Genomic DNA, 27,781 nt, shown 5'->3' on the forward strand with positions numbered 1-27,781 from the left:
ATTAACATTTAATGATGTTTTTTCAACCGTTAGATCTCTTAGAAGTCTATGACTTAAAAAATGTATAACACTTATGAAGTTACACCAAGTGTAATTTGAATCCATCTCATATATATATATATATATAACAATTGGTATTAACATATTCTAAAATACATTTTCCACGCCAAAATAGTGAAAGTAGCAGAATAACAGTGTCTATAAATCTGTAAGAGATCATATCTATTATTTAATAATCCTACTTTACATTGATATACTAATAATATTAGTATTTGCAGATCGAGTCGATGATAAATTCTTAGAAATGGAACAGATTAGTCAAGATAGAAAAGTAATAACACCTTATATAATTTGAGTGAAACTAACAAGAGATCAAATAGTATATAAATTCTCGAAATGGGAACGGCTCACCTCCAGTTTGGAAGTCTCCCGTTTTAAAACCGATGAGCGACACGTGGCAAAGACACAATCCAAGGGTTACAAAGAGAACACCTCAAATACAACTTTTGTCTCTCCTAACTCCTAAAAAGTCTGACCCCTCTTTATCTTTATCTCTCCCCAACAAGCCTCTCTCTTCCTCTCCATCACCTTCGCCACATGAGCATCAGAAGCACTGAAATTAAAGCCTGCTGGAGAAGAAGGGGCAAAATAGGACAATGGATTAGGAAATTAAAAAGAGCAAAATATCTAAGCGAATTTATGGGAAGCAAAGCAAGCTATATTGTGCAAGAAAGGTAGGCGTGCAGTTTACCATTGTTGGCCACCTTCTCTTGGATGGAAGCCAATGGGGTTGCGGCCAAGTATACCACTCAAGTCCTTATCCACCATGCCAAGAATGATATGAATTCCCCAAGCACAGACTCGCATCTTGTCAATTTTGGGGTTTTTCTCTCTTAAAAAAAAATAAAAAAAATTCTTCAATCTATTGGGGAGACCGTTTGCATCGTGTATTCTTCCGAAAGGGATAAATTTGATCAAAGAAGTCATCTCTTGCTAAAGCTGGAGCTCTTTTTTCAGTTTGTGTTAAATTATTAATGATTTCCATAAAGAATGAAAAGATAGTGGTGGAGTACATGTGGCAAAAAATTGAGTATACTTATGACTTCCTTCATTTTGCATTACTATGTAGCAGAGCAATTGTATTGAAAGCTTCCTTTCTCTGATTGAAATGTACTACGATTGAGGACTAAGTTGACCAACTTGTGAAGAGAAGTAATAGAAGCCGTTGAAATGCTATGAAGGTGTTTGTGAAAATGCTTAGGCTGGTGGTAGCTTGTTTTTTTACAAAAGTACCTCATCAGTAAGGGTGAATGCAAGACTGTGGGGTCATTTTTTTTGTTGGGTGAATGCAAGGCTTGTTTCTGCATTTCCTGCTCATGTAACCATTGTACATTATCTTGATTAATGAAATTTTTTTGTTGGAGTTTAGTACAAATGGGGTCTCTCTATATTTGTTTCTTCTTTGTATCCTTGCGTGAGATATTATAGAATAGGTATAAAAATATCAATTGCAGGAAATTTTCATGGAGCAATTTGACAAAACTTGTTTGCTTCTAGAATTGCAAATGCATTAGACTTTGTGTTTGAATCTTGCAATTTCTTCATTGTGCCTCTCTAGAGTCATCACTATGACAGTGATGTATTTGCTTTCCTTTTTGAGTGCAAGCCTTGGGAAATACTTTGCTGCTTGGGCTACAAGATAAGCACATCATAGCAACTGCAATATTGCACTTCTCTACACAATTGCTTATCTCATATTGGCTTAAAGCTGAGTTGAGCAATTGATTACAAAATTACTTAAAGATATAGCTAATACTCCATTAATTTCCAAGAGAGCATAAGAAAAGGAATATTTTTGCAAGAAAATTTAAAGAAATTTCTCTCAAGACACAAGAAAGAGAACAATGGGTCATTTGAGCTCTTCAACTTGGATGCTACAAAAATTTCTGCAGAAGCTATATTACAAACAATGCCAAAAATAGATTACTTTTCATGCTTAAATCTTAGCACCACTGGTTGTAAAATTATCACACAATGCATATATGTGATGTCCTACTTCTACCAAAAATAACAAAACTATGAAGAGCAATCTGAAGTAGCCAGAGGATGCAGGCAGTTTAGCTGCAGCATAAGCTTCTAAGTTGAAGGAGATGGAGCTCATGGCTGTACAAAAAAAGGATCATGTTTTGGGCATCACTCCCTCCCCTGCAATCATCCAACCTCTTATTAGTCACTTAAATGAGTAAAACTATGAGATGGTAGCATCTAAGACACCCCAAAAATTCAATTCCATATTGATTTTTTTTTAATGTTATGTTTTTTAAAGAGAAAATTTATGTTGTGGTATCAAGTGAGCAATAGTTTCTTGCACACACTCAATTTTAGTGACAATTTCAACAATGGGATATAAAATCACAATAAGTACCTGAGGTTTATGTCATGGTGGTGGAACATGTGGTTGGAGGAGTTAAGCTAGATGTGAGAGTTTGGATTTTTTTGCTTCTATTTTTTTTAGTTCCCTTTTCAAGACAACCTTTCAATCGTTTTCTCCCACGCGAAACTTCCCTTCTCTTTAAACCTTTTGCTTGTATGGTACATGTGCTCTTGACGACTTGGTTTTCACAAGACATTGAGGAAGGCGTAAGGGTCTCACTCGGAGATTCAATCTTTAAATATTCTTTTACTTTTGCATCTAACTCACTTGCAAGACTTAGAAGGAAATCAGATGCTCTTTAGATTCAGCAGCTTTACTCATCAATCTAACATAAGTGGTGCATAAATTTCTATAACGAGCTCGCATTTCTAGCTTAGGGTCACTTTGTACCTCACACTCATGAATATCCAAGACAATTCCAGCCCTTGCATTCTTGGTCCATCTCTTCAATATGAATTGTTCAGGGATCATCAACTTAATCTTCATCTCATCAAGTACTTTCAAAATATGGCTACACATAATTCCAACAAACTCAAAATTTTTACAACTACATGTAATCAAACCATTTGAAGATGTAACTGTATGTTGCCTAGAACCTTCACAATTATGAACTTGATACGTAGAAACCAGTCCACTTTGATGAAAAGTGTCAACAACCACCATCAATGACTTTTCGAACTCATATTGGAACATATTAAAAACAGTTCTTGTATAGATATCTTTGGCATGTCTCAGCAAAGGAACATTAACCTTCAAAGTGGGAATTTTTTGGCTCAAGTCATAGTTTGCACAAACTTCATTATAACGGACATCATCAACAGCCCTTTGAAAATGTTTGAAAAATTGTACTATGTCCAAATCAGACTTCAAATAATCTTTTAAAAGAGAGTTGAAACTCTCACTAAGCTGTGTACTTTTCTTACCTGCAGAAAAGGTATTTCTCACATACACCATTGCCCACTTTTCTCGCACTTTAAATAGATCTTGCAGCCATTCATTTTCTTGAAGATCATATTTTTCCAACATATTCTCCCAAGCACTAGTGAACTCCTCTTCATACTCACCATCATATATGCAACTTCTAAAATCAGCATTGAAGGTTTTTTGGCTCTTAAATAGATGATTAAGATTTTTAAGAGCATTTTGATAAATATGCCATAAGCACAATCTATGATAAGTCTCTAGCATCACTAAAGATATTGCCTTTGCCATTGCAGGATCTCGGTCATTAAATATTGTCTTTGGCTTTTTACCAGACATACACTCAAAAAATGTATGAAATAGCCATTCAAATGACTGAATAGTTTCATCATATAACAAAGAAGCCCCAAATACAACTAGCTGATAATGATGATTTACTCCAACAACTGCTCCAAAAGGTCGACACTCTTTATTGGTCCGGTAAGTTGTGTCAAAGAATACCACATCACCATATATATTATAGTCTAAAATCATTTTGGCGTTAGCCTAGAATATGTTAGTGATCTGGTCTTCAACATCCAATTGAACTCGAAAAAGAATGATGGATTTTCTGATACTTGACTAAGAAAATAATTCAAAAGACCCCCAACTTCACCTTACTTCAAATCTCTTTTCCTCTTACTCCTCAAATAATTCTTATGATCTTGCTTAGTAAAACCAAGATTTTCTCTACCTCCAACTTGACGACTCATCAATTCATGTGCCAATTTAGGTGGTATACCTGAATTATCTGCCAACTCAATTTCAATAGCTTGAACATCAGTAATAATTCTTTGAGAAGGTAACATGTGTACACATGACTTATCCACTAACTCATGATTGTGATTTGATTCAAAATCAATGACCCGATATTTTCCATTAGCTTGAAGAGAAATGGTTAGTCTTGCTAAGCAACCAGTTCTAGTTTCTTTTCGAGGCTTTTTCACATTCACTCGCTTGTCTTTTTTTTTTCTGTAGCCTTTCTTATAACAGACAAATCTTCTACTTGATATTACTCCACTAAATCTATCTTCATTTTTCCATTGCTTTCGAACGCTAAATCCAACTTCTTTAGCATATTCATTATACCACTGGTGAGCATGCTCTTCTGAGTCAAACTCCATTTTCCAAACAGATATTTTCCCTTGACAATCAGAATTTTGCATAATATTAGCATAAATATCTTCATTCTCTTTATCACCTTCAGGACATATTTGTTCATCACTAATTATAGGCATTATATGGACTAGTAACTTTGAAAAGAAGAGAACACCTAAAGAGAAATTCAAAAACCAAATTAAAGCAAAACAAGTTAGTGTTGTTGATAAAACAATCAATGATATAAAAATAAAACAAATAATAAGAAACTAAATACCCATGTTTACTTGCTGCATTACTAATGTGGCTGGCTCATTTTTTCCAAGGTTTCCATGTCCTTGGGCAGCAGAAGAGGGCGTTCCAACACTTCGGCCAAGTGGTGGGCATGGCCTTGTTGAACCGCCCTTATACTGGATTGGCAGGAGATGGGTGCACCGTCCAGCCTTAAGTCAGGGGACCAGGTGGTCGGTGCTCGGCGCACTTCGGCCTCATCCTTGATCTCCCCGCTTTCAACTGAGCGGGCCCTGCCTTTGCCTTTATCCAGCTTCTGCTGCTGAACGGCTGGCGGTTGTTGTCGCGGTTTCTTTGGTTCCTTGCCGCCTGTCCCCTCGGCCTCCCCCTTTCTTTTCTTTTTGGGATCCTCGGCTGGAAGTTTTGGCTCAGCTAGAGGAGGGGGAGGTGGCAAGGATGAAAGAGCTTGGGACCCCCCCGTCTTTCTCTCAACAACCTTCGCAGCTCTATTGGTTAGGAGACCCTTCATCCTGTCCATATCCTCCTCGGATTCGTCCTCTGGTTGTGCAACGACTAACCCTGCAATTCCAGAAGCCTCAGTGGCTTCTTCTTCCTTGTCAGAGAGTACGACGAACTGGTTCCCTCGAGGTCTTTCGGTGTCTTCAAGTTGGAACTGTTCTATCTCCTCGTCTAGCGTGTGTGAAGAAGACACCTGCTCTTCTGGAACAACGGTTGCCTGAGAGTGCACGGCGAGGGGAATTGCCGCTATGGGCTGTGTGTACAAAATGGTGTGAGGGGCGTCAGGGAGATCGTGGTCGTCCAAAAAGTGGGGCCGGGCTACGTTTATCTTCCTTCGCCTTCGGTCACCCGCGACTATGGCGTTTTCTATCTCCTGGAAGTCCGAAGAAATGGGAGTGTATCCCAGAATCAGATGAGCAGCCCTGAGTTGTAGGTCCTCGCTGACAAACACCTCGGAGCGCAGTACTTGGTTGAGATCTGCAACGTTGCAGTGGCTTAAGCGTGGGCGCACGTGTTGCTTATCTGCAAAGAAAGACACCAAAGCAAACGAACATGGTCAGATTCACACAACACACAATAAACCTAAATAAACGTGAATACTGGTGAATACACATTTTTTGTGAGTGTTAGAGGAATTTGTGCGGGGGGAGGTTAATCCTAAGGTGTCGCACCTGGATCTCCCCACTCAACTGGGCAGTGGAGGCCGTCGTGCCAGTTCCCAGAGACGATCAGGTAGTCATCCTTCATGCCTTTGTTGGATTTGGGCAGACAGGAGATTAGCCTAACGACGCTGGAGCGGGATTTAATGTAGTAACCTACTTTGGAGAGTTTATGGGACTCGTACAGAAAGACGACATCGTGCCAGGTGAGGTTTAGAACCATTTGCTCGTTTAGAGCATCGACGCTACCCAAAACTCTAAAAACGTTTGGGAGGCACTGATCGGGACACAACCGATGGTTGCGAAGGTACTCCCTAGTTACAGGCTTCATTGGGAGGGTCATCCCACCCTCTACAAAGGCTATCATTGGGATGATAACCTCTCCCTCCTTTCTAGAGCCAGCCACGGCTTCCGCCGGGCAATATTTTAAACCTACATCGTCGGGAATGTGATACTTGGCTCTGAAGCCTTCCATTTCAGCAGCGGTATCAACTAGACACTTAAATTTTCCCATCAGGGAGGGACGAAAGACTAAACTCTAAAAGGAAAGATGTCTACGAGGATAGCCGAGGACAAGATCCGAGGAGAAAAGGTTAAGAAATGGAGAATCAAAAACTTACGAATCTTAAGTTGTGCAGAGTTCCACGGTTTTCTGCGGGTAAAGTATGTTTACTGATGTTTTGATGGGATTAGTCCCTGATGAATTAAATGAAGGCGCAGGTTCCCGAAGCGTCACGATGTGCGGAAAGCGGCCTCAAAATTATGTTTATCCCGCCCAAATTTTCATGGAATAACAAGGACCGTTGGATGCTCATCTCACCGTTGAACGTGGGGGACAGGGTGTAACCTACAGTAATAAATACGCGCGTTTTTGAAAATAAAATCGCCAAGTGTCACCCTCCGGAACGCAGAACGGTTTTCACACGTTTATTTATTTACAGAAAGTGTGGAGGAAGTGTTCGTTGGATCAAAACCCTATTTTTCTCCTCGGATGATGAAAAATAGAGTTTTGAGGGGCTATTATGGGGAGTAAAAGGGCCCAAATGGGCATATGGGCCTTTGGGCTGGAACATGGAGGGCCGACCTGCTCTAGGATTAAACTCTATGAGTCGGCCCATACGCCGAGGGTCAGAGGATACAGCCGAGGACGAGCTTCTCCTCGGAAAGGCTCTAGAGAATTCGAAGTTTCATTATGAAGGTCAAAGCGCAACCCTGAAAAGACCAGTGGTTAAAAGGGGACATCCTGAATCTTCTAGACGCACCGGTGTTAAAGAAAATATCAAGAATAAAGGCTGCCACCTCCGCATTAAAGGCTCTGCACCTACCTCCCTGGCCGCATTAATGGGGAGATGACCCCTGAACAGTGAGGTGGAAACTTCTGGTCACTGTTCGAAAAGTATCAGGGAAGGAAGTATAAAAGGGGGGTAAAGGCCAAAGAAAAATGGGGGATCGAAAAACAAAGAAAGAAATTAAGAAATTGTAATCTTGAAAGAAGAAAGAGAAATAATAAAGAAGTAGTCCTCGGCTCAGATCCGAGGAGATTCATTTGCAACTATCATTTGTTTTTCACCTGTATTTACTTCTAAAAGCCTGTTATCAAGCTCCCAGTACTTCTAACCTAGGTTCTAAGCCCACGCTCTACAAATTTTATTGTTCAAGGCTCATTGGGCCTAAGCCCATAATCTTCTTTGGGTCCAGGTGCAATTGTGCACTTACAACTAAATATTGAATTACTACTATTGAACAAATCCTTTTTTTGTGCATTGATGAGAACACTTTACCCCATGTCATGTCCATGCTTACTAGATATAATCACTTGAGCATGGTAGCAAGTAAAATAATTATAGACAAATACTTGATAATACTAGATAAGGAAGTCAAATTAGATTTATGAATGCTGATTGCAATTGTTTTGATTACTTGAGAAATAATTTTCAAAGTCTAAAAGCTAAAATAGTAGTGAAGCAAAAAGAAAAACAAATCCAAATCAAACAGGGAAATTCAATTATTTGTTAGGAGATCAGTTAAAGACTTAGCAAAAGAGTATAAAAACTACAGGGGGGAAAAAAACACAAATAAATAATGCAAAGAATGATTGAGCACCTATTGGAATTCAGAACTTTCAATTCCAGTCAAGTTGTTAAAATCAACAGTGGTTCTGTTTTTTGGTCTCACTAGACAGGGAATTGCTTTGTGGTCTCACTAGAGTTGGAATGATCTAAAGATTTTTATCTTGGGTACACTTAGTAGAAAGCAAATCTTCTTTGCTGGGCTGGAATTCGAATGACTGGAAGATTTTGGAATTGTTAGATATTTTAGCGGGTTGCTCAAAGGTTTTAGCAAAATGGCTTTTTGTGAAAATATTGAGCGCGGGAAGCAGAGTTGCAGGAAGCAGATTTTTGTGCTAATCTCTATTAAATGAATTAAAATTTTGCTCATGTGACGTGGCTTAATGAATATCCTCAGATTATATAACTGCCAGATGTCATGCATCCATTTAAAAACTGAAGGGAACGGGAGAAAAAGAAACGGGAGAGGGGCCCATCCCAATTGAAATACAACATCTTATATAATTCTCTTAAATGTTATAAAATATACATGAAATATTTTATGAATAGATTTTTTTTTTTCAATAATTACTTTATCATTACACAATAATTAGAAATAATAATAATAATAATAAAAATAAATCTATACCGAACCCAAAAATTCTAAGTTGTTTCATCTTATTTTTCCCATTACTCCCCATTCTGAGATTACAAAAGAATTTACAGTTTTCCCATTTCTCCACATTGCAATTTCTCCATGCCTCTGCAGTGCTATTCATAGCAGGCTCATAACGGCCCAACAAGGTATCAACCTATAGGATGGCATGAATATCTAAGAGGTCAAAAAGGAACTAACTGTCAACAATGTTATGAACAGGTAGAAATATAAAGTAAACAGTTTTGTTAACTTTATTGTTAAGTTATGCATGCATAAGAAGTATAAGCTGAGTTAGAACTACTTAATTTACTAAGGACTAAAAAAGCCCTAATTTGACATATATTAGATGAAATTATAAATTTTCCTTCAGAGAAAACAACTAGCCTTGTTTCATTACCTACAAAATAATAATTTTTCAACTCAAAACCATAATTATTGGAAATCTAGAGGGTTTAGAGTAGGTGAAGATGGTGTGAAAGGAATCAAGTTGAGTCATACAATGAGGAGTGGTGGAGTGAGTGAGCACTGCAAGAGAGGAGGGGAGGCTAGTAATAGAGAGGAGAGGGAAACAAAAATGAATGAAGAAGAGAGAAAACAAAGATCACATGTTCCATTTGAGGTTTGGAAAATATGTTCAATCACAATTTTCGTGTTTGCAGTTAAAAGATTCAACTGGTGTGACTTGTTAAGATGACATAGACTATAACTGATTTAACTATCCATTAAACTCAGCTCTCCTCACACCCAAGAGGCCCCCGTGTTCAAGTCTGGGCAACCAAATTGTGACAAGCTTTTCACTAGACTTATTCTTGTTATAGTTGAAATGACTAATGAAACATAATCAACAATATTTTTTTCAAAGACAATTAATTCAATCTAACTATGTATTTGAATTTAATTAGAGAACCTAATATATTGCAATTAAGAAACTACGAAATTGTGCATAAGTTTTACATGATATTTCATAAAAAATTTCACAATCAACACAAGCTCAAAGGGCAATAAACACAAGAGTGACCAATTGTAGCAATCATACAAACCCAATTAAACATTTACCTTCTGAAAAATTACAGCTTAAACCTAAACGATTAGGGAGCTGCATGTACTTCCTAATATAAATTGAGTCATGATTTGACCTGAATCCCACCTAAAGATCCAATAGTTTCAAGAGATTGAAATTAATAATCCTTTAAAACAAAACTCATTTCATCTCCTTGAGCACTCATGTGAGAGGGATCATGTGCAACCTTTTTCATATGAGAGTGGACTCATGTGAGAGGGATATTACATATTACAAATCACAATTATACAAAATAAAATTTCTTAAGTGGGGGGAGATATCTTATGCATTTACGTGTTATGCAGTTGCAGTCTCACAACATGTGGATTCCACATGCCTTTGGGGTTTATGTAAAATGATATATTTGCTACATATAACTAGTGCATAAAATAATTTATCACTTAGGTGGTTTGGTTACTAATTATGGTTAATCTTGACATGATATGTGTTTAAAATTTTTTTTAATTCAATCTAATTGTTTAGTTATTTTGCCAGTCAAATTTGATTTAATTTTTTAAACCAATCATATTTTGACACATGTTGTGAATTAGTATAATACAACTATTGGTTCTCCCTTTTTTTTGCTTCTTCTTATAAGAGGTTTGGTTACTGTTTAGGATTCCCTACCACATTGTTGGAAGATGCACTGTCGAACTCTTGTTTTATTTGCAATGAAGTAATGGAAAATAGACATCCACTTTGTGTTAAGACATGAAAGAAATTAGTTCTATTTATCCATACTATAGCTGCATTGTTTTAGCGGAGTCCAACTCAAGGTCTTGAATTTCGTTTTAGAGGCCGTCTGAATTGACAACTAGAACTAAACATTCTGATATCGATGTCGATGTGCACCAGTGCACGTCGTTTTTGGATTATGCATTGAATATATATATATATATATATATATATATATATATATATATATATATATATATATATATATAATACAAGATTTTCTATATGATATGGGAATAAAATAAGTCAAGTAATAAATTTGGGCTTCAGCGTTTTAAAAAATCTAACATTTTCTAGAATAGTTCGGAATTGAGAGACCAAAACAACCATAGTTCGTTTGAAACAACAAAATTTAGACCGAAATGGAACATGGTAGTAAGTGCACCAAATTAAGCACTGGAACAAAATTTAAAACCTCAATAACATTCCTTGATCCAACTAGCAAACAAATTCTTAACAAGTTATGCAAAGTAGGTTCCAATTAACTCAACTAGTAAAGTTTCACTTTCTCAACAAAAAAAATATATATATATATATAAGTAAAGTTTCTTGTCGTTGGACAAGAGATCTAAAGTTCGAACTCTGTCTACACTAAAAACCAATTGACGTGCCTTAACTTAATGATAAAGAGTAATCATCATAGAACAAACGTAATAGGTTGCTATTTTATAATATCTATCCAAAAAAGAAAGTTAAACAAAGTGTCTCCTAAAAATTGAAGGATGTAAATGAAAATAAATATTTCCCAAGTAATTTTAACATTGTGGTCACAAACTAGGGTTTACAAAGATCCAATTTGGCATTAAGGTAATTGGTATCTGGTTGATGAACATACAAGCCTTACCTAAGCAGGCCCCATGGGCCATTAAAGTATTACACCTCAACAAGATGCATCACCCATCTGAGGTTTTCCAAATGGTCACATCTAGGTGGTTCAGAAATCAAATAATTATTCAACTCTTGCACCGATTTGCTCAAGGGAATTAAATGCAATATCTTGTCTTGTCTACTGCACTCCCTCTTTTTTAGCCACTGTACTAAATTTTGATTTAATCATTTAAAGAAAATTGTTCAACTTTGAACCTAATTAGCTCAAATAAATTGCTTAGCCTCACCAGCCAAGCTTCCTTCTCAAGATCAATTGGCTCTACTTCAGTTCTTTCTGCCAATCTCTGGGCTTTAAGCGATGGCCTTTATATGGCTAAAATTCTCAATGTTTACAAATTATTAATCAATGTGGACTCTACAAAAGTTGAAGGTCCATCTCCTGCACTGCTACAGAGAGGCCGACAAAGCCGCTGACACTGGCAAAAATTGGGTTTGTTCACAACCAGAACTTTTGTTTATTATGTAGCACCACATTTAGCTGTCATGGAGGCTTTATCTCGTCTGTAGCTAACACCTATTTCCATCTAGGTATTATTATTAATGATTAAATGCTGCTTGCCCTTCAGACTTCTGGTTATAAAAAACTAACAAGATCAAGGACGTCCATTAGATAACATTTCTCTTATACATTCACGATGAAGCACGGGCTTTTGGCATAATTGATGGCACCTCTATTGTTTATATTATGCCCACATCTTACTTGACAAGGTAATTAAGTATGCTTCTTCTCCAGATGTTGATGAGAATACAATCACATTACTATTGGCAATTCTCGGCAAAAGTTTGTCATATCTGAATCTAAGCTGAAGCACAAAGTGACTGAGTATGGGACTGCAAAATGAGCTCAGCAAATCCAATTAATGAAGTGTGGCTGAACAAGGGATCAGCATCTGAATTGTAGCTAGGGTGGATCTGTGAGTTTTGATACTACAACATAATACATCACCAGATCCAAAGGATTGCTTTTTAATACTTAAACAAAATTATGTGCCCAGATTAGTGATACATCATACTTTACCTTTGATACCTAGTTTGATATGCTTCTATCCACAGCTTTGCATGTTTAGCACTGCAATCCAACAATTAAATGACAAGTTAGATTGAACCTATTCTCACCATATTCGTTTCTTATTACTTAAATGACGCTTGTGCATTAAGTGACCAAATCTAGGAATCAAACAGTGTTTATGGCATTTCCTAATGTTTCCAATAGAAACATCCATGATTCAAATCCCCCCTTCCCCAAATATCAAATCACAAATTTTTAATTATCAACAAGGAGGAACCAAACTTAGTGTTAGTCACCCTAGAGAAATTTCTTGGCAGTCAGAATTCACAAGCTTTATAATTAAAGGAGGGGATAGCAAAACACCCTTCTTTCATAGATTGGCTAATTCTCACAGGCATATCAAACCCTGACATAGTGGGGCCTAATTTGTGTGTCACTGTGAGATACTCAAACCATCAGACACATTAGGCCCTGCTCAAAAATCACGGATAAAACCTCTCCCCCACTTTCCTTTAGCATCTGACTCAGCACCTTTATGGCCAAAATAAATAGAAGTGGTGGTAAAGAATCCACTTGCCTTAACAACCAAGAATTGCTACCAAAAGCCAGCATGGGAACCATTGACCAGAACTAAGAGGCAGACACTAGAAACACAAGCAAAGCATCCACCTCCTCCACCTCTCCGCAAATCCTATACCATCTAATAGATAAATCAATGAGTCCAAATTCATATGATTGCAGGCTTTCTCAATATCTAGCTTACAAATCACTCCTAGGATACAACTCTTTACTCTACTATCCAGACACTCACTAGCAATAAGAACTGAATCCAATACCTTTCTGCCTCCAACAAAAGCATTACATGACCTAAAGATGAGTTCATGTGAATTGCATTCTATTAGTCAACACCCTTGCTACAAACTTATACACACTTCTCAACAAGGCTAATGGGCCAAAAATTTCAAAAATTAATGGCATTATTCTTTTTGGGGAATCAACGCAAGGAAGGAGGCATTGAGAGATTTTCAAATTCACAATGCCAAAGAAAATCTGCCAAAAAAATAAAAATAAAGCCATAACATTTGCTTCAACCACCCTCCAACAACTTTTGAAAAAAGCCCTAGTAAACCCATCCAGACCTAAATCTTTGTAACCCTTCATCTCCTTCAAAACCTATATGACTTCCTCCTTTGCAAATTTCCCCTCAAGGAATTTCCTCTCATTCTCATCAATACTAGCAAACTCTAACCCATCCGCATTAGGTCCCCAATATAGTTTCTTATAAAATTGCACCACTTGCTCATGAACTGTAGATTCGTCCTCATAAATTATATCATCCATCTCCAGGCCTCTCGAATGATTGAACAATGATACGTCTGTGAGAATCAATCAATCTATGAAAGAAACATGTGTTGCAATTCCCATCTATTACCAATAATGCTAGTGAATTCTGATGCCAAGAAATTTCATTTAAGGTGGCTAAGACTATGAGTGAAACAATAAACCACTTAACTAACTCAACTAATGCTATATTTGCTAGCACTTGAGGACGAAAAAGAAAGGAAAAGAGTGATGAAGGGGAGGTAAAGGAAACAGAAAAAGTTTTTCTGTAGGTGTGTTTTGGTGTAGGGAGGGGGAAAAAAAGGGAAAAGAAAATAATATATATCTTGCCTTTGTTTGACTTGCTAAAAAAAAAAGGAAAATATATATTTTTACTTTATGCCCTTAAAACAGTAAGAATGCAGATATGAGAATGAGAGCCTGAATATTAGAGGAAAGAGAGAAAAAGTGTGGTAATAAACAATTCACGTAAAGGTTATAGTAATTTCTCAATATAAAAAGCATTTGATGATAATTACCAGCTTCTTTTCCTTTGGGCTCCCTCCAAATAGGAGGTACGTGAAATTGAGGGCCAAAATGGAATTACCTCTTCCATTTTCATTCAATCACAAAGCAAAGGAATTAGCTCTTCCTCACCTGCTTTTGCTTTCTCATCTTTCTTTTCCTTACATCCAAAATAATGTAAATAGAAAACTACAAAGACCCCTCTAACCCATAGAGGTCAATGAAATCTTCAACGCCAATGTGGCATTTGAACTGCATATGTTAAAAAAAGAAGAAGACTATTATCAATAAAAATAAAATAAAATAAAAAGTACAAGATTTATTTGCTAAAGCTAACTCAATTAAGGAACAATTTTTATAACATTTAAATATATTAGCCAGATGATGCACACCAATTTTCTGATGGCCAAGCTGAACATAAGTTGTCCATCATTCCCCGAAACATGTCACATTCTCCTACAAGGCACGGATCAACAGGCATGACTCTGCAAGATAAATGATCATGGTAACTAAGGCAGTTCAAGGGAAGTCATAGACTGCAATGACACAAACACTATACAATTTTTGACACATCAAATTATACAACCAGGGGAGAACAATCTCTAAATTATGATTCAGCCAGAACATTACATTAGTTAATTGCCAACAAACATATCTATAAATGTGCTCACAGAAAAAGAACGCCTCATGGGTCATGACAGCTTTGTAGAAGGAGATATAAACTAATCAAATTGAAGTGGAAGTATTCTTTTTCTTCTTATCATTCTTTTTCTTCTTTGCTTTTTCAATATTGTTTGCCACTTGTTCCCGGTTCTTGGCTGTGGAGAAGTCAGCAAGGCTGGTTGTTTCCAATTTCTTTGTTAGCTTAAAAACCTCAGTGATTGAAGCATCTAACACGTCACTTGAGCAACGAAGAGTAACACCCAATCTTGTGGCTTCATTCCAAAGCTCTCTCCCCTTCTCAAAGTCCCCTCCGCTACAAACTTTTGGTATGAGCACATCATAAACTGGCCCATAACCACCCAATGAACTCCTCTTCATTCGCTCAAAGAGCTCAAGAGCATGATTCACCCTCTCAACTCCACATAGAATACCAATCAAATCATAGTAAAACTTACGATTTGGTATCAACCCCATCCCAATCATCTCATCCACTATCTGATTACCTTTACCATGTCTCCCAGTCAAATACAATACCCTTGCAACAAGATAATAGGTAGTCCAATCCGGAGAACAACCTGACTTCTTCATTATCTCAAGAATTCGACAAGACTCCTTCACTCTTCTTGTCCTTCCAAGACAAGAAAGCAAAATATTATAACTAATTGACGTTGGGGAAATCTTATAAGACCTCATTTCCATCATCACATTCAAGGCCTCAGGAACAAGACCGGAAGGATTACGTTTAAGATTCCTCTCACAAAGGCATCTAAGGAATGTGTTATAGCAAAATAAATCTGGCATGAACCCAGCTGACTTCATCTCTTTGATAATCCTTCGTGCTTCCTTCACATTCTCCTGCTCAGACCAACCATAAAGAAGTCTCTTGTAAATGCAAGGCTCAATTCCAGAAATCTTATCCTTGTGATGCCACACAACCCCCTCCGCTCTCCTAGCATGCCCTTTTGCACATAAAGAGCTAACAATTGCAGTAACGGTAACTCCATCTTGGGGGCACTTGTACTTGTCCAAGTTCTTGAAAATACCCAATGCCTCATCTTCTCTCCCTAGTTTAACCAACATGTCAACTACAACACTAAAAGTATGAGTGTCCATTACGCGACCCTCCTTCCCAAGATCTGAAATCAATATATCCATTGCTGTGTGATCTTTCTTCTCTGCAAACACCCGAATGGCATTATTGTAATCCTTGTCTTCCAAACCACACTTCAAATTCTTATGAGACCACAAAAAGAATCTCAGCAATCTTCTAGTGGGTGCTTCTTGCTTGCAAGAATCTATTATCTGGGTCACAAGTGACGACGTTAAAAAACCTGTAAATTTATTTAACCCCAACTCTAATTCATCCAAACCACCAACTGTGCTTGAAACAACACTACACAGCTCCTGCAGCTCAGGCAGTGCCAGGTTTGGCTGCATTGTGCAGTAGAGAGACAAAAAAACATATCTGTGGTTCTGGGTCTTGATATTTTGCAGCAAAAAGCTTTGCCATTTCAAAGATTTCAAAATGAAATGCATCGTCTTCTATAACGAAATTTACCAAACACGTAATGAACACGCATCACATGGGCGGCATGTATGAGAAAATGAACCTGAAGAGAGAGTTATATTAAAAAAAAAATAGTTTTTTTTCCATATCTGACTGACCAAGAAAACTAAAAACACAAACGAGGAACTCGTTTATCATCACCCGAAAAAAAAAAAAAAAAATCTTCTAGTAAATCTAACATGCGAATTATAAATAGAAAAACAATGTTATAAACTGTAAAGGTAAGTTTGACAGTTAATGAAGTTATGAATTTGTGATGGAAAATGAATACCCACAAAACAAAAGTAAGCTTCCAAGCATTTTAACACATGTCAAAGCAAATACAAATATATTTTGATAGAATCGAGAGAGAGAGAGAGAGATATTGGGTCACCTCGGATATTATGGTGTGCGGGGATGGGCACTTATGCAATCACCAGCAGCTGTAAAGGTTGTGGGGTAAGGAATTGGGTAAGGGGAATGGAGAATAGAGAGGGAGAAAGGAGGATGTCCAGTGTTTTAGTCTGAAGCAGAAAAATTATTCACTATGGTTTCCATTCTAGAATCTGCAAAATAAAATCTACCCTGAGGTTTGGGATAAAACCAAACACATCCAAAACTTTTTGAAAATGACCAATTTGGTACTTCAACAGCAACGATGAGTATTGCCGTTTGTTCACATCTCCCAAACGATTTTCTTTTACATTCTTCATTTCTTCACTTCATCAGTTTATCTCTTCTTCATGCCAGAACATAAACATCTCTCTCTGACTCTCAAGCTCAAACCAATATCCAAAACGAAAAAAAAAAAAAAAATCACCAAACCAATATTCGTTTTCCAATACCATACACAAGGGAAAAAAATTTCATATCATTCCAAAAACGAAAAATTGCACTACATAAAACCAAGATCAACCCAATTAGATCCAGCATTACACAAGACAATTAAACATAGATCAAACCAACCAATCAATCATCCAATATCAAACCTGAAATAGACCCAAATATAATAAAATTTCAAAACAAAATCTATACCCACAACGGCAAACATTGTATGACCCAGCAACCGCCGTCCACCACGGCACCACCCATTGTCCTCAAACCCAAACAGATCCACCATCCAACATCACACAATTCATACCTTAAACCCCACAAAGAAAAACCCAAATCAATTTATAAATAAATATAAAAAAAAAAAACCATACCCACGATGTCAAGCTCCACCAGATCGTGACCTTGCAACCGCCGTCGTCCACCATACATCGCAACCGAGCAACCGCCGTTCACCAATCAGCCAGACCCAGCCACCCAGCTTTAAAAAGCAGCGTATGGCGTGAGTTTGTGGATAAATCGGCTCTAAAACCGTCTGGTGGCGGAGGTTTTTGGTCCTATGCTGTGCTGAGTCTATGAGCTTGAACTTGAGCTTAAGAATGAGAAAGATGTCTGGTCTGTGTGAAGAAGAGAGAAAGAAAAAGGGAAAGATTTTTTTTTGAAAATAACCATAAAAACCAAACTATTTTGTTAGATAGCAAGGTTTTGAAATAATTTAGCGTATTTAGACTCGATTCTGCGCTTTGAAATCGCGCGACCAGAGGTCGAGTTTCGCTAATTGCTTAGAAATCGAGTATTTCACACTTGAGTTTCATACTTGAGAGTGATTGACTCGAGTTCTAGAGACAAACCCACGATCGGCCAAAATGGGCAATTAGTCATAGATGTTGAATAATATAGTTAGTAGTTAAGGTTTACAAACTATATTTTTTACTAGCATCTCGAGTCTTAGAGAGTCGATTTTGGGGCTATAAATCGAGTCTTTAATGCTCAATTTTTATGGTCTGATTTTGTCCGATGTGGCATTTTTTCCACATGGTGACTACTTGGAAATCGAGTCTTAGAGACTCGAAATTTTCTGAGTCCATCCATTCCCAGTGGAAACCCACCGCCAAAAAAAAAACCCACTTGGGTCGCGCGCCCAGGCAGCGAGACCCAGGTGGGTTTTTTTTTTTTTTTGGTGGGTTTTGCTCTGGGAATGGATGGACGTAGAGGAAAAGTTTTTTGGCTTGTAAATCGAGTCTTAGAGACTCGATTTCCAAGTAGTCGCCACGTGGAAAAAATGCCATATCGGACAGAATCAGACCATAAAATCGATCATTAAAAACTCGATTTATAACCCCAAAATCGACTCTCTAAGAGTCAAGATGTTACTATTATATATACTTTCAAACCAATGCCTACTAACTATATTCTTTAGCATCTATGGCTAATTGCCCATTTTGGCCCCCACGATCTTGATGGGGATTTTTTTTCAAAAGTAACAATGATTTTTAAACAATTTTGTTAGTTATAACGTTTTCAAAACTATTTGAGAAACTAACAATTTGAGCACAACAAACTCGATTTTGGTTTAGTGAAATCGAGTCTGTAAAAATTGATTTCCTTAAAATTGACGTTTATAAACTCGATTTCATACTCTCTCATCAAACAGGAGAGAAACAACATAGATCCAAGCAAACCCAGAGAGCATAACGAAATCATCAAACCCACTTGATTGATGTCGTGATTGCGGCTCGGATGTGGACTCGGAACTCAGAGTCGGACTCGGTAGACCTTGGCGGTTTTGTTCGGAACGGCGTAGTGGTTCATCTACACCGGTGTGGTGCTTCCTTGTCCTCTTCTCTGTAGCTCGATTTCTCAGGCATGCTCTCTCCGTCTCTCACTCCGTCAAGAAACGAGTTTGATCTCTCTGGTTTGATCTCCGTCTTCGCCAACAAACCTAATGCCATCGCTTCACCTTCGCTGTCCCCGCCTGGGTCTCTGGTTTGGGTTTCTGGTTGAGGGTGAGAGATAGAGAAATCGAGTCCGCAATGCTGGAATTTCAATTTAAATGAAATCGAGATGCTCTCCAAAATCGAGTTTAAGAGACTCGATTTGTTAGATACCAAAATAATTTCAAACCTTGGCTAAATAATAATATAGCTTGGATTTTATAGTTATTTTTAAAAAAAAAAATCCTCTTGATGGTGCAGAACCAAAAGGAAGATCAAAATGATTTCGTCTTGGCACCAATATTGATGGTGCGGAACCAGGTGGGGTATAGGAATCATAAGAGAGATCAAAAGGATTGCTTCTTACTGTCAAAATATGGCTCTCCTCCTTGAAATAAGATTCTACAAGCGTTGGTTCCTTTCGAGCTCTGAAGTCCCCAAATCCATTAGATTCTTTTCATCATCCTCTGTCCACTTGATTGCCGATTTTGCCTCCCTGTGCTTCTTTTCCGCCTCATCTTCGTGTAGGAAGTTTGTGCCTTGCTTTGGGTTCATGTGGGATCTGGGTTTTGCCTCCTTGTGCTTCTTCTTCCTCCTCATCTTCATGTAGGAAGTTTGTGCCTTGTAGGTTCGTGTTGGATCTGGGTTTCTGCCTCTGGAATTCGAGTGTTGCAATCTCGAGTATAAAACTCTAGTGTCCTACACTTGATTTCCATTTCCAACTGAGCAAAATCGAGTCTAATTAAGTTGATTTGTTAGATTGCTAAATTGTTTCAAAACCTTACTAACTAATGAAATTGTTTGAGGGATTTGATTATTTGGAAAAAAAATCCAAAAGGGAATAATGAAATTTAGGGCTTGTTTGGTGAGTAATTCAAAACTCACATTTTCACATTTTAAACAAAATTGCATACTTTTTCACACACTTTTTCACCCACATGTATTTCAAAAAACTACAAAAATCTCATCTTAAACTACTCTACCAAACACCTTCTTAAAGTTTTAAAAAGTCAGTTTTTTTTTCCTAGTTAATTTATTTTTGCAATTATCATGGGTTTTATTGTTTTTTTTTTTACTATTTATAAGTCCTACGGTATTATTTTAGCTAACTTTTAGCAAAAAAATTTCAGTTTCAGCTAAATAAGCTATTCTCAAACATGATTTAATTTACAAACGGCCTTAGCATTTAAGGACCAGTTTTAATGAGAGTCAAAGTGAGCTGGAGGTATTTTTTTTTTTAATCCTAAAATAGGGAGAAAGCAAGTTTTAGTGGGAGAGTAATCTTATTTTGTAGGCAATGTTTTAGTGGGAATTAAAGATGTATTTTTACTTTGTTGTCCTTTAGTTCTGTTTCTATTTAAATTTAAGGAAATAAGGATATTTTGGACAAAACAAAGCTGGTCCAAACAGGGGATGCCCCTTAAATATAAATATAAATATATATATATATATATATATATTCAGAAACAAACTTCAGGTTTAAACTTTTCTCTTTCTTTATTTTTTTAATTGGCCGAATTTTTTTTTAAACCCATGTTAAATTTTTTCTTTTTAGAAACCCATGTTAAAAAGTTACTATTTTTTTGGTAAAATTTAATAATTTGCATTAATTATAATTTGTTATGCGTTTGTACCAGATATTAAAATTTTAATTGGTGCAAATTATTAAATTTTACCCAAAAAAATAGAAGAGCATTTAAGCACGCGTGTGAGCGTGTGCTGAGAGGCTAGTATATATATAAATCGCAGGGGTTCAAGTTACGCCACTCAATATTTTTTTAATTAGATGCGAATTTTGACAAATTGACGTTGGATTAAAGATCAATAGTCATGTCATCTATCAATTTCAAGATGAGCTATGAATCGAATGGTACATTCGAGTTTTTGTAAAATTTCAAGATTATCAAAGATCAATAGTCATGTCATCTATCAATTGTATAAATTCGAATTTTTGTAGTTTAAAATAATGTATAAAAGATAAGTTTATAGTTCAAATGGTAAATAACATTCGATTGGTATGAAAATTGGCATGCATGTTTAGAATATATAGAACATGTAATCCAACGGTAGAATTAGGTGGTGTAACATTGTTTAGAGTTATACAATGTGTAATTGGAAAATTATTGTGTATTCTCGGAGTATTATAAATGCGTACTCCCTCCTCTCACATGAATGGTGAGTCTCACTAATTAAATTTATGGTAGGACTCACTATTTATGTGAAAGAAAAAGTATACATTTATGGTACTCCGAGAATACCTAATAATTTTATGGTCTCAACTCATTCATATATATATATATATATATATATATATATATTGAATTTAATAAAGATAGACGGCAATGGATGGATTATTAGTGGGTCACTTGAGCAACAATGGTAATAAATGGACCTAATAAAGCAACATTTGAAGTAGGCCCAATGATTAAAGCAAACAGTGACCTAAAGAAGCTGGAACATAGTAATGGGCTCCAATCACCGACAAGTAAGGAGGGACTAGTCATGCTAGGTACTATGGACTTATGCAGGAGGGGCATGATTATGAAACTTAAAAAAAAAATAATAATAATTAAGGTGGCTGAGTTTTATGAAGGCAGCTCTCAATGTTTCGTAGCTACGGTAGAGCAGTCTCGCCAAATGCAATGATTATTTTTAGTTGAAATTGTCGTGGACTAAGAAATTCGCATACAATTCAAGAAAATATTTTTAGTCTACTTGGAAGACCACCTCAACAATATTCAGTGATCTTCCTACCTAATAATATAATGTTGTTTGTACAAATTAATTGATCTTCCTACCTAATAATATAATGTTGTTTGTACAAATTAATTGAGTTAGATCATATTCACAATTCTAATTACACTATCCAAATAAATAAAATAAAATAATTAAAACTTTCATAGCGATACTATCACCACCACCTTTCCCAATTCAACACGGGAAGCAACTATTTAGATTTGAGTCATTAGACGCCATTCTTGTTCTCATTGATCTAGTATGAATTTAGTGAGGAAGATGGAAAATCTAAAGCTAAAAAAATGTATGCATTTGATGAATTGGGCCACCACTATGCTACTATAAATCTGAAAATGGGCATGGTGGATGGTGGTTTAACATTTTTTTTTTTTTTTCCCGATGGTGGTGCAGAGAACTTGTCAGCATTGGGGAAGGTGGTGGTGATGGTCTCATCCAAAGGGTTTACTTATTTATTTTATTGATTAGGACGTTAGTTTATTAATTTAAATACATGACATTATATTATTGGATGGTAGGATCACTGAACATTATTGAGATGCTCCTCTAAAATGATTGAATAATTCCTCTAATTTAAGAGCTTCACTCCATCATAAGGCGTAATTCCCTCACAAAATGGTTTTCCTAATGGAAATCCAGTTGGACAATAGAAGTATACAAAGATTTTGTTAGAAATTGGGTTCTTAAATGCTTTGGTGGTTGATAGAGTAAGGAAAGGCGGTGGCATAGCAGTTATTGGAAGGAAGATAGTACAATGGCTGTGAATAGTGACTCTAAAACCACACTGTTTCTTTCTCTCTATCTCTTCCAAAAAGAGATAATACAAACTCTTCCACATCCAAAATGAAATTAAAACAACTTTTTTTTTTCCTACCAAAATGGGATCAAACTAGCTAGTATTATAATCTACTTGAATATATAAAAATAAAATAAAATTCTTTGATGTTTTTGGAGTACGGAAAAATTGTGTTCATTCCTTTCACATTTATGATAGACCCCACCATTTCAAAATTATTTAATTCAGACATTTTGTCTAATTTTGTTTTAAATTTTTTTTATTAAGTATGCAATTAACTAATTAGAAAAAAAGTTTTTTTTTTTTTTTAATTCTTACATAAAAAATCTATAAAATATTTTTTTTATTAATTTTATAGATTTTTTCATGTAAATTTTTTTTTTTGAAAATAAAATTTTTTAGGATCTGTTTGGGTACCGCTTATTTTGCTGAAACTGAAAACTTATCGCTGAAAGTATTGTAGATAAAAGTAAAAATTAGTTGAAATAGTACAGCGGTGCCTATGAATAGTACCAAAAAGTGCAGTGGAGCTTTTGAATAGTAACAAAAATAAGCTGAACAGTAAAATAATTTTAATTTTTTATTGGTATCCAAACAAACACTTAGTGTGAGTTTGGGAAGCGCGTTTTGCACGTTTTTCAGCTCACACGTTTTTTTGTATGGGTCTCATGCACTGTTTATGGGATCTACAAATACTTTTTTCAGCAAATTTTTCTTTAAAATTAGGTCTCACAATACTATTCACACGTTTTAAAATGATTTTGTTACAATGTTTTCAGTTTTCAGCAATAAGCGGTATCCAAATACACCTTTAATATAATTGAATAAAAAGCCTAAATTAAATAAATTTAAAACTTAGAGCATTCAATTTAACCAAAATAAAATTAGAAGACGAAATTTCAGTTGAGTCCAACAATTCAAGGTGAAAGTGACGTCGGTGTTATGACAAAAATAGTGAATTTCTACGTGTGCTTATATGTTCGAAAGTGTCTTATGTTTGACATTTGGAAACACACTTTCCTACTCCCACCACCTCCTTGACAGTTGGGAGAGAGAGAATTGAAAAGAGAAAAAAAAATGGTGGATGATGATCTGGTTTTGGTTCATGAAGATCCAAAAGAATGTGAACAAATCCAATCCTTGGAAAAAATCTAATTGAAAGATCGATCCATGGCAGTGATCAGAGATTCTCCCACCCACAATGATTGCTCCATCTTCCCACCAATCAACCATGAAAATCTCCCCATTTCCAAACAAAATCAACAACACCCATTATCACCTTCACCATCATCTTCATCTTCATCATTAGCAATTCATCACCACCACCATTTCCATCTTCATCATTGTTATCCTCACCGTTCGATTCCATTGCTTCGAACCCACAACCAACTCCGCCGTCTAATTCCCAGGTGAAAAGACTCGGTGAGGTGACAAGGTGGATTGGGGTTGGGCTTGAGGTCTTATGTTGTAAGGTTTTTGCATTGGTTTTCTCTTTTTGAAATTATGATGACACCAAAGGGGCTTTTTGGTCATTTAGCCCTGTTGCGGTGGCGGTGTTGTTTTGGATGTTATTCGTGCAAGCTTGGTGGCGACGGTAACAAATGGAGAGTAAGGGTCGTTTGATGCAGGCCATAAACGAAGAAAGATAAGGTTGGTTTTTAATTGTTTTTGTAGTGTTTGTTGTGATATGCTTGTGTTAATTTGTTCTGATAAAATTTTAATTGTTCATGGAAATTCCAATTAGAAAAAAATAGGTGGTATTACTAACTGATAAGAAAAAATAACATGTGAGTGTGAAATATGAATGTGATCTTGTTTAGTTAAGTGTTGCATATGGCCTTTATTCGGAAATCCAAACAGCTTAAACCTTGTCATTAGAGTTCATATAATAATAATAATAACAATAATTTAATTGTTATTAAACCTGGTTCTCTTCATAAAGGAACCAAAACAATGTCACTGAGCTACACAACTTTTGTCATTAGAGTTGATAAGTTTGACAAGTGTGCCAAATGTGTGTGTATCTATATATATATATATATATATATATATATATATATATATATATATATATATATATATATTAGTTTAATTGTAATTGAAAATGAGTAGAGGGATTTGAACATGGTTCTCCTTATAAATATAATAATATGCTCATGAACAAACTTGTAAGTATGAAACTTAATTTAAGTATATCTTATATTATATGTTTATATGTATACATGTATACAAATATAAATTTATAAGCTTGAGATTAGATTATGTGAATTTATAAATAAGATCATAAGAAATCACATTATTATTTACAGTTTATTGATAATAGAAAATAATTCATTTGTAGCGTGTGTATGTATTTATGTATACTTCTAACAATTTAAATTTGATAAATCTAATTTTTATGTCCACTAACAAAAATTATCTTATCTATAACTCAAATAATATTGATTTTAACTATAATTTAGTTATTTAGTATTAACATGGATTTGTGATAAGTGAAAAAATTTAGTCGTAATGTTTACTACATTTTGAAAAACAATAAGTTAATTAAGTAGTTTGTGAACAAGCTTGAGTTTGGTAAAATGAATCAAACTTAAACATGTATTGTCTAGTTTGGTAATGAACTTGAGCTTGGCTACTCAACTTGTGTTCGAAATAAAACTAAATGATCAATCCTAAACTTTTACTTCTCGAATTGGCTCGGCTCATTTACAAACCCTACACTTAATACCCTTCTCCACAAGCTTACAAAGAGTTATATCATCTAATTTAAATTAAGGGGTTCTAAAAAAATTAGGGAGATTTGGGGAATTGAATTTGATAGTTGCGTTCTGCAACAAACCCATTATTCTCTTTTGCTGATCTTTTCAGGTTGACATTCCAGTGCCCACAAGGTTCGGAGCTTTTTATCATGGTTTGCTTGTTTCTATGGAATCGTAGAAACAAGTGCAGAGTTAAAGAGGCAGTGGCTCCACCGGGCAAACTTTCGAATTTGGCAAAGCAGCACCTTCAGGAGTTTCAAGTCCAGCATGGTAAATCTGTCAACAAACAGCCCCCCGAAGCAATCTGTCTGGAAGCCACCTGACCCAAGTACTCTAAAAACAAATTTTGATGGTGCTGTTTTTGAAGAATTGGGAGCAGCAGATATCAAAGTCGTGGTTCACAACTCCTCTCAGTACAAAAAACGCGCTTTTAAGCCGCGTTTTTTAGTTGCGTTTTACAAAAACGCAGCTACAGCATGAGCTTTGAACCGCGTTTTCATAAAACGCAGCTCCACCATTGGACGTATAGCCGCGTTTATGAAACGCGGCTATAGAGCAGCTCTGAAGCTACGTTTTGCTGGGTAGGGATAAAGCTGCATTTTAAAAACGCGGCTATAGACCCGTCCTGGATTTTTTTTTAATCTTTAACAAAGCTGCCTTTATTAAACGCGGCTTAAACCTGTATAGCTCTGAGTTTTATTCAACGCAACTTAAACATGTATGAAGCTATGTGGAACTGTCGCGGGCTTGGGAACCTGCGTACAGGGAAAGAGCTTGGCGAGATAATCCAAGCTAAAGATCTCTCTGTCGGGTTTATTGCTGAAATACTGGCAGACGAAGCAAGACTAGACATGATTCAAGCAAATTTAGACTTTGAACACAAGTGGGTCGTACCAAGGGTAGGGCATGGTGGTGGATTAGCACTTTTTTGGAGGTCATGGGTGAATTTAATGGTGATGGATTCATCCAATTATTACATTGATACTTGGATTGATAAAGGTTCCGCCAATGAGTGGAGGTTCACTGGCTTCTATGGAGAACCAGAAACATCAAGATGGAGTGAGGCATGGGATAGTTTGAGAACTTTAAACCATCATCTTGAGGTGCCTTGGATGTGTGCAGTGATTTCAACGAAATAATTTGACAGGAAGAAAAACTTGGTGGAGCAATCTACAACCATGGGCAGATGCAACTTTTTAGGGACGTGTTGAATGAGTGTGGGTTTCTTGTTCTGGGTTTTGTGGGTAGTAGGTTCACATGGAGTAAACATTTTGCTGATGGCCACTCTATTTGGGAGAGACTTGACTAGGGTGTGGCCAATGCTAACTGGTTTCTTAAATTTCTAGGTACAATTGTTCATCATCTTCAATGCACCTCATCAGATCACTTGTCTCTTTGTATCAATTTGTCAGGTTTGGAAAATCCACCACGGAAGAAGGTGTTTAGATTTGAGGAGATGTGGCTTTCGAATGTATGGTATGCTGAAATGGTGGAGGCTTCATGGTCATCCTATTCCCATGGGCATGGAGATGATGCAATCATTAAGAAAGTGGAACAATATGGTAAAGACCTTACATGGTGGAACCATAATATTTTTGGTAATGTGAGAAAGGAATTGGTAAAGAATAGAGAACTTTTGGTGATTGCCGAAATGGAAGCACAAATACATGGGTAGAATGCATGACTTAGGGGCTCTTAAAGAAGAAATTAACACTCTCTTGGACAAGGAAGCATGCATGTGGAGCCAAAGATCACGCACACTTTGGCTGAAAAATGGAGACAATAATACAAAATTCTTTCATTGCCGAGCCACTAAAAGATTCAAGAAAAATCTAATCCGTGGGATCAGGGATGAGGACAACAATTGGAGAGTGGAATTGGGTGAGATTGCAACCCACTTGATCAATTTCTACCAAGAACTCTTTACCTCTTCCAATTTGATCTCTCATGGGGCAGCCTTGGAACATATTCCAAGGGTTATCACCGACCACATGAATGCAGCTCTAATTGCTTCCTTTCAAGTTGAGGAAGTGAAGGAAGCTCTCAAGCAAATGGCTCCTCTCAAAGCACCTGCACCTGATGGCATGCCACCATTGTTCTACCAGCACTTTTGTGGCGTAGTTGACAATGATGTAATGAGTTCTGTCCTATTATGGCTTAATTCAGGCACACTCCTATACCCCCTAAACCACACCTACATTACACTCATTCCTAAGACAAAAAATGGGGAATATGTCACTCAATACCGCCCCATTAGTTTGTGCAATGTCCTATATAAAATTTTCTCTAAAGTTCTTGCAAATAGACTTAAGAAAATTCTACCCACCATCATCACTGAGCACCAATTTGCCTTT

The 27,781-nt window shown here is 36.4% G+C and overlaps 3 protein-coding genes across 11 annotated transcripts; all 3 read right to left on the reverse strand.

The window, feature by feature from the left end:
• Positions 1 to 2,710: 2,710 nt before the first annotated feature.
• On the reverse strand, positions 2,711 to 3,889 carry LOC142632801 (protein FAR1-RELATED SEQUENCE 5-like). Its single transcript, XM_075807135.1, has one exon. The coding sequence runs from the start codon at positions 3,887 to 3,889 to the stop codon at positions 2,711 to 2,713; it is 1,179 nt and encodes a 392-aa protein (XP_075663250.1).
• Positions 3,890 to 4,011: 122 nt separating this feature from the next.
• Positions 4,012 to 4,773, reverse strand: LOC142632802 (protein FAR1-RELATED SEQUENCE 5-like). Its single transcript, XM_075807136.1, has 2 exons — positions 4,770 to 4,773; positions 4,012 to 4,667 (listed from the first exon to the last, which is right to left on the reverse strand). The coding sequence occupies exons 1-2, from the start codon at positions 4,771 to 4,773 to the stop codon at positions 4,012 to 4,014; spliced, it is 660 nt and encodes a 219-aa protein (XP_075663251.1).
• A 6,255-nt stretch (positions 4,774 to 11,028) lies between these two features.
• LOC142631570 (pentatricopeptide repeat-containing protein At5g61370, mitochondrial) lies at positions 11,029 to 17,921 on the reverse strand. Of its 9 annotated transcripts, none has more exons than XM_075805762.1 (5): positions 17,559 to 17,920; positions 14,829 to 16,417; positions 14,537 to 14,629; positions 14,159 to 14,396; positions 11,029 to 12,359 (listed from the first exon to the last, which is right to left on the reverse strand). In XM_075805762.1, the coding sequence occupies exon 2, from the start codon at positions 16,341 to 16,343 to the stop codon at positions 14,871 to 14,873; it is 1,473 nt and encodes a 490-aa protein (XP_075661877.1). In that variant the 5' UTR covers positions 16,344 to 16,417; positions 17,559 to 17,920; the 3' UTR covers positions 11,029 to 12,359; positions 14,159 to 14,396; positions 14,537 to 14,629; positions 14,829 to 14,870. The 9 variants fall into 9 exon arrangements, 8 of the variants coding, with proteins under 8 accessions (XP_075661877.1, XP_075661875.1, XP_075661876.1 ...); XM_075805760.1 differs by having other exon boundaries at positions 14,816 to 16,417; positions 17,559 to 17,916; XM_075805761.1 differs by having other exon boundaries at positions 14,775 to 16,417; positions 17,559 to 17,915.
• Positions 17,922 to 27,781: the final 9,860 nt, after the last annotated feature.

This window comes from Castanea sativa, chromosome 4, assembly GCF_040712315.1.
Source record: "Castanea sativa cultivar Marrone di Chiusa Pesio chromosome 4, ASM4071231v1".
In the NCBI taxonomy this organism is placed as follows: Eukaryota; Viridiplantae; Streptophyta; class Magnoliopsida; order Fagales; family Fagaceae; genus Castanea; species Castanea sativa.

Bases quoted from the DNA above. Each gene is read 5' to 3' on its own strand.
- LOC142632801 (XM_075807135.1), bottom strand. From the start codon at position 3,889: ATGATTTTAGACTATAATATATATGGTGATGTGGTATTCTTTGACACA.
- LOC142631570 (XM_075805762.1), bottom strand. From the start codon at position 16,343: ATGCATTTCATTTTGAAATCTTTGAAATGGCAAAGCTTTTTGCTGCAA.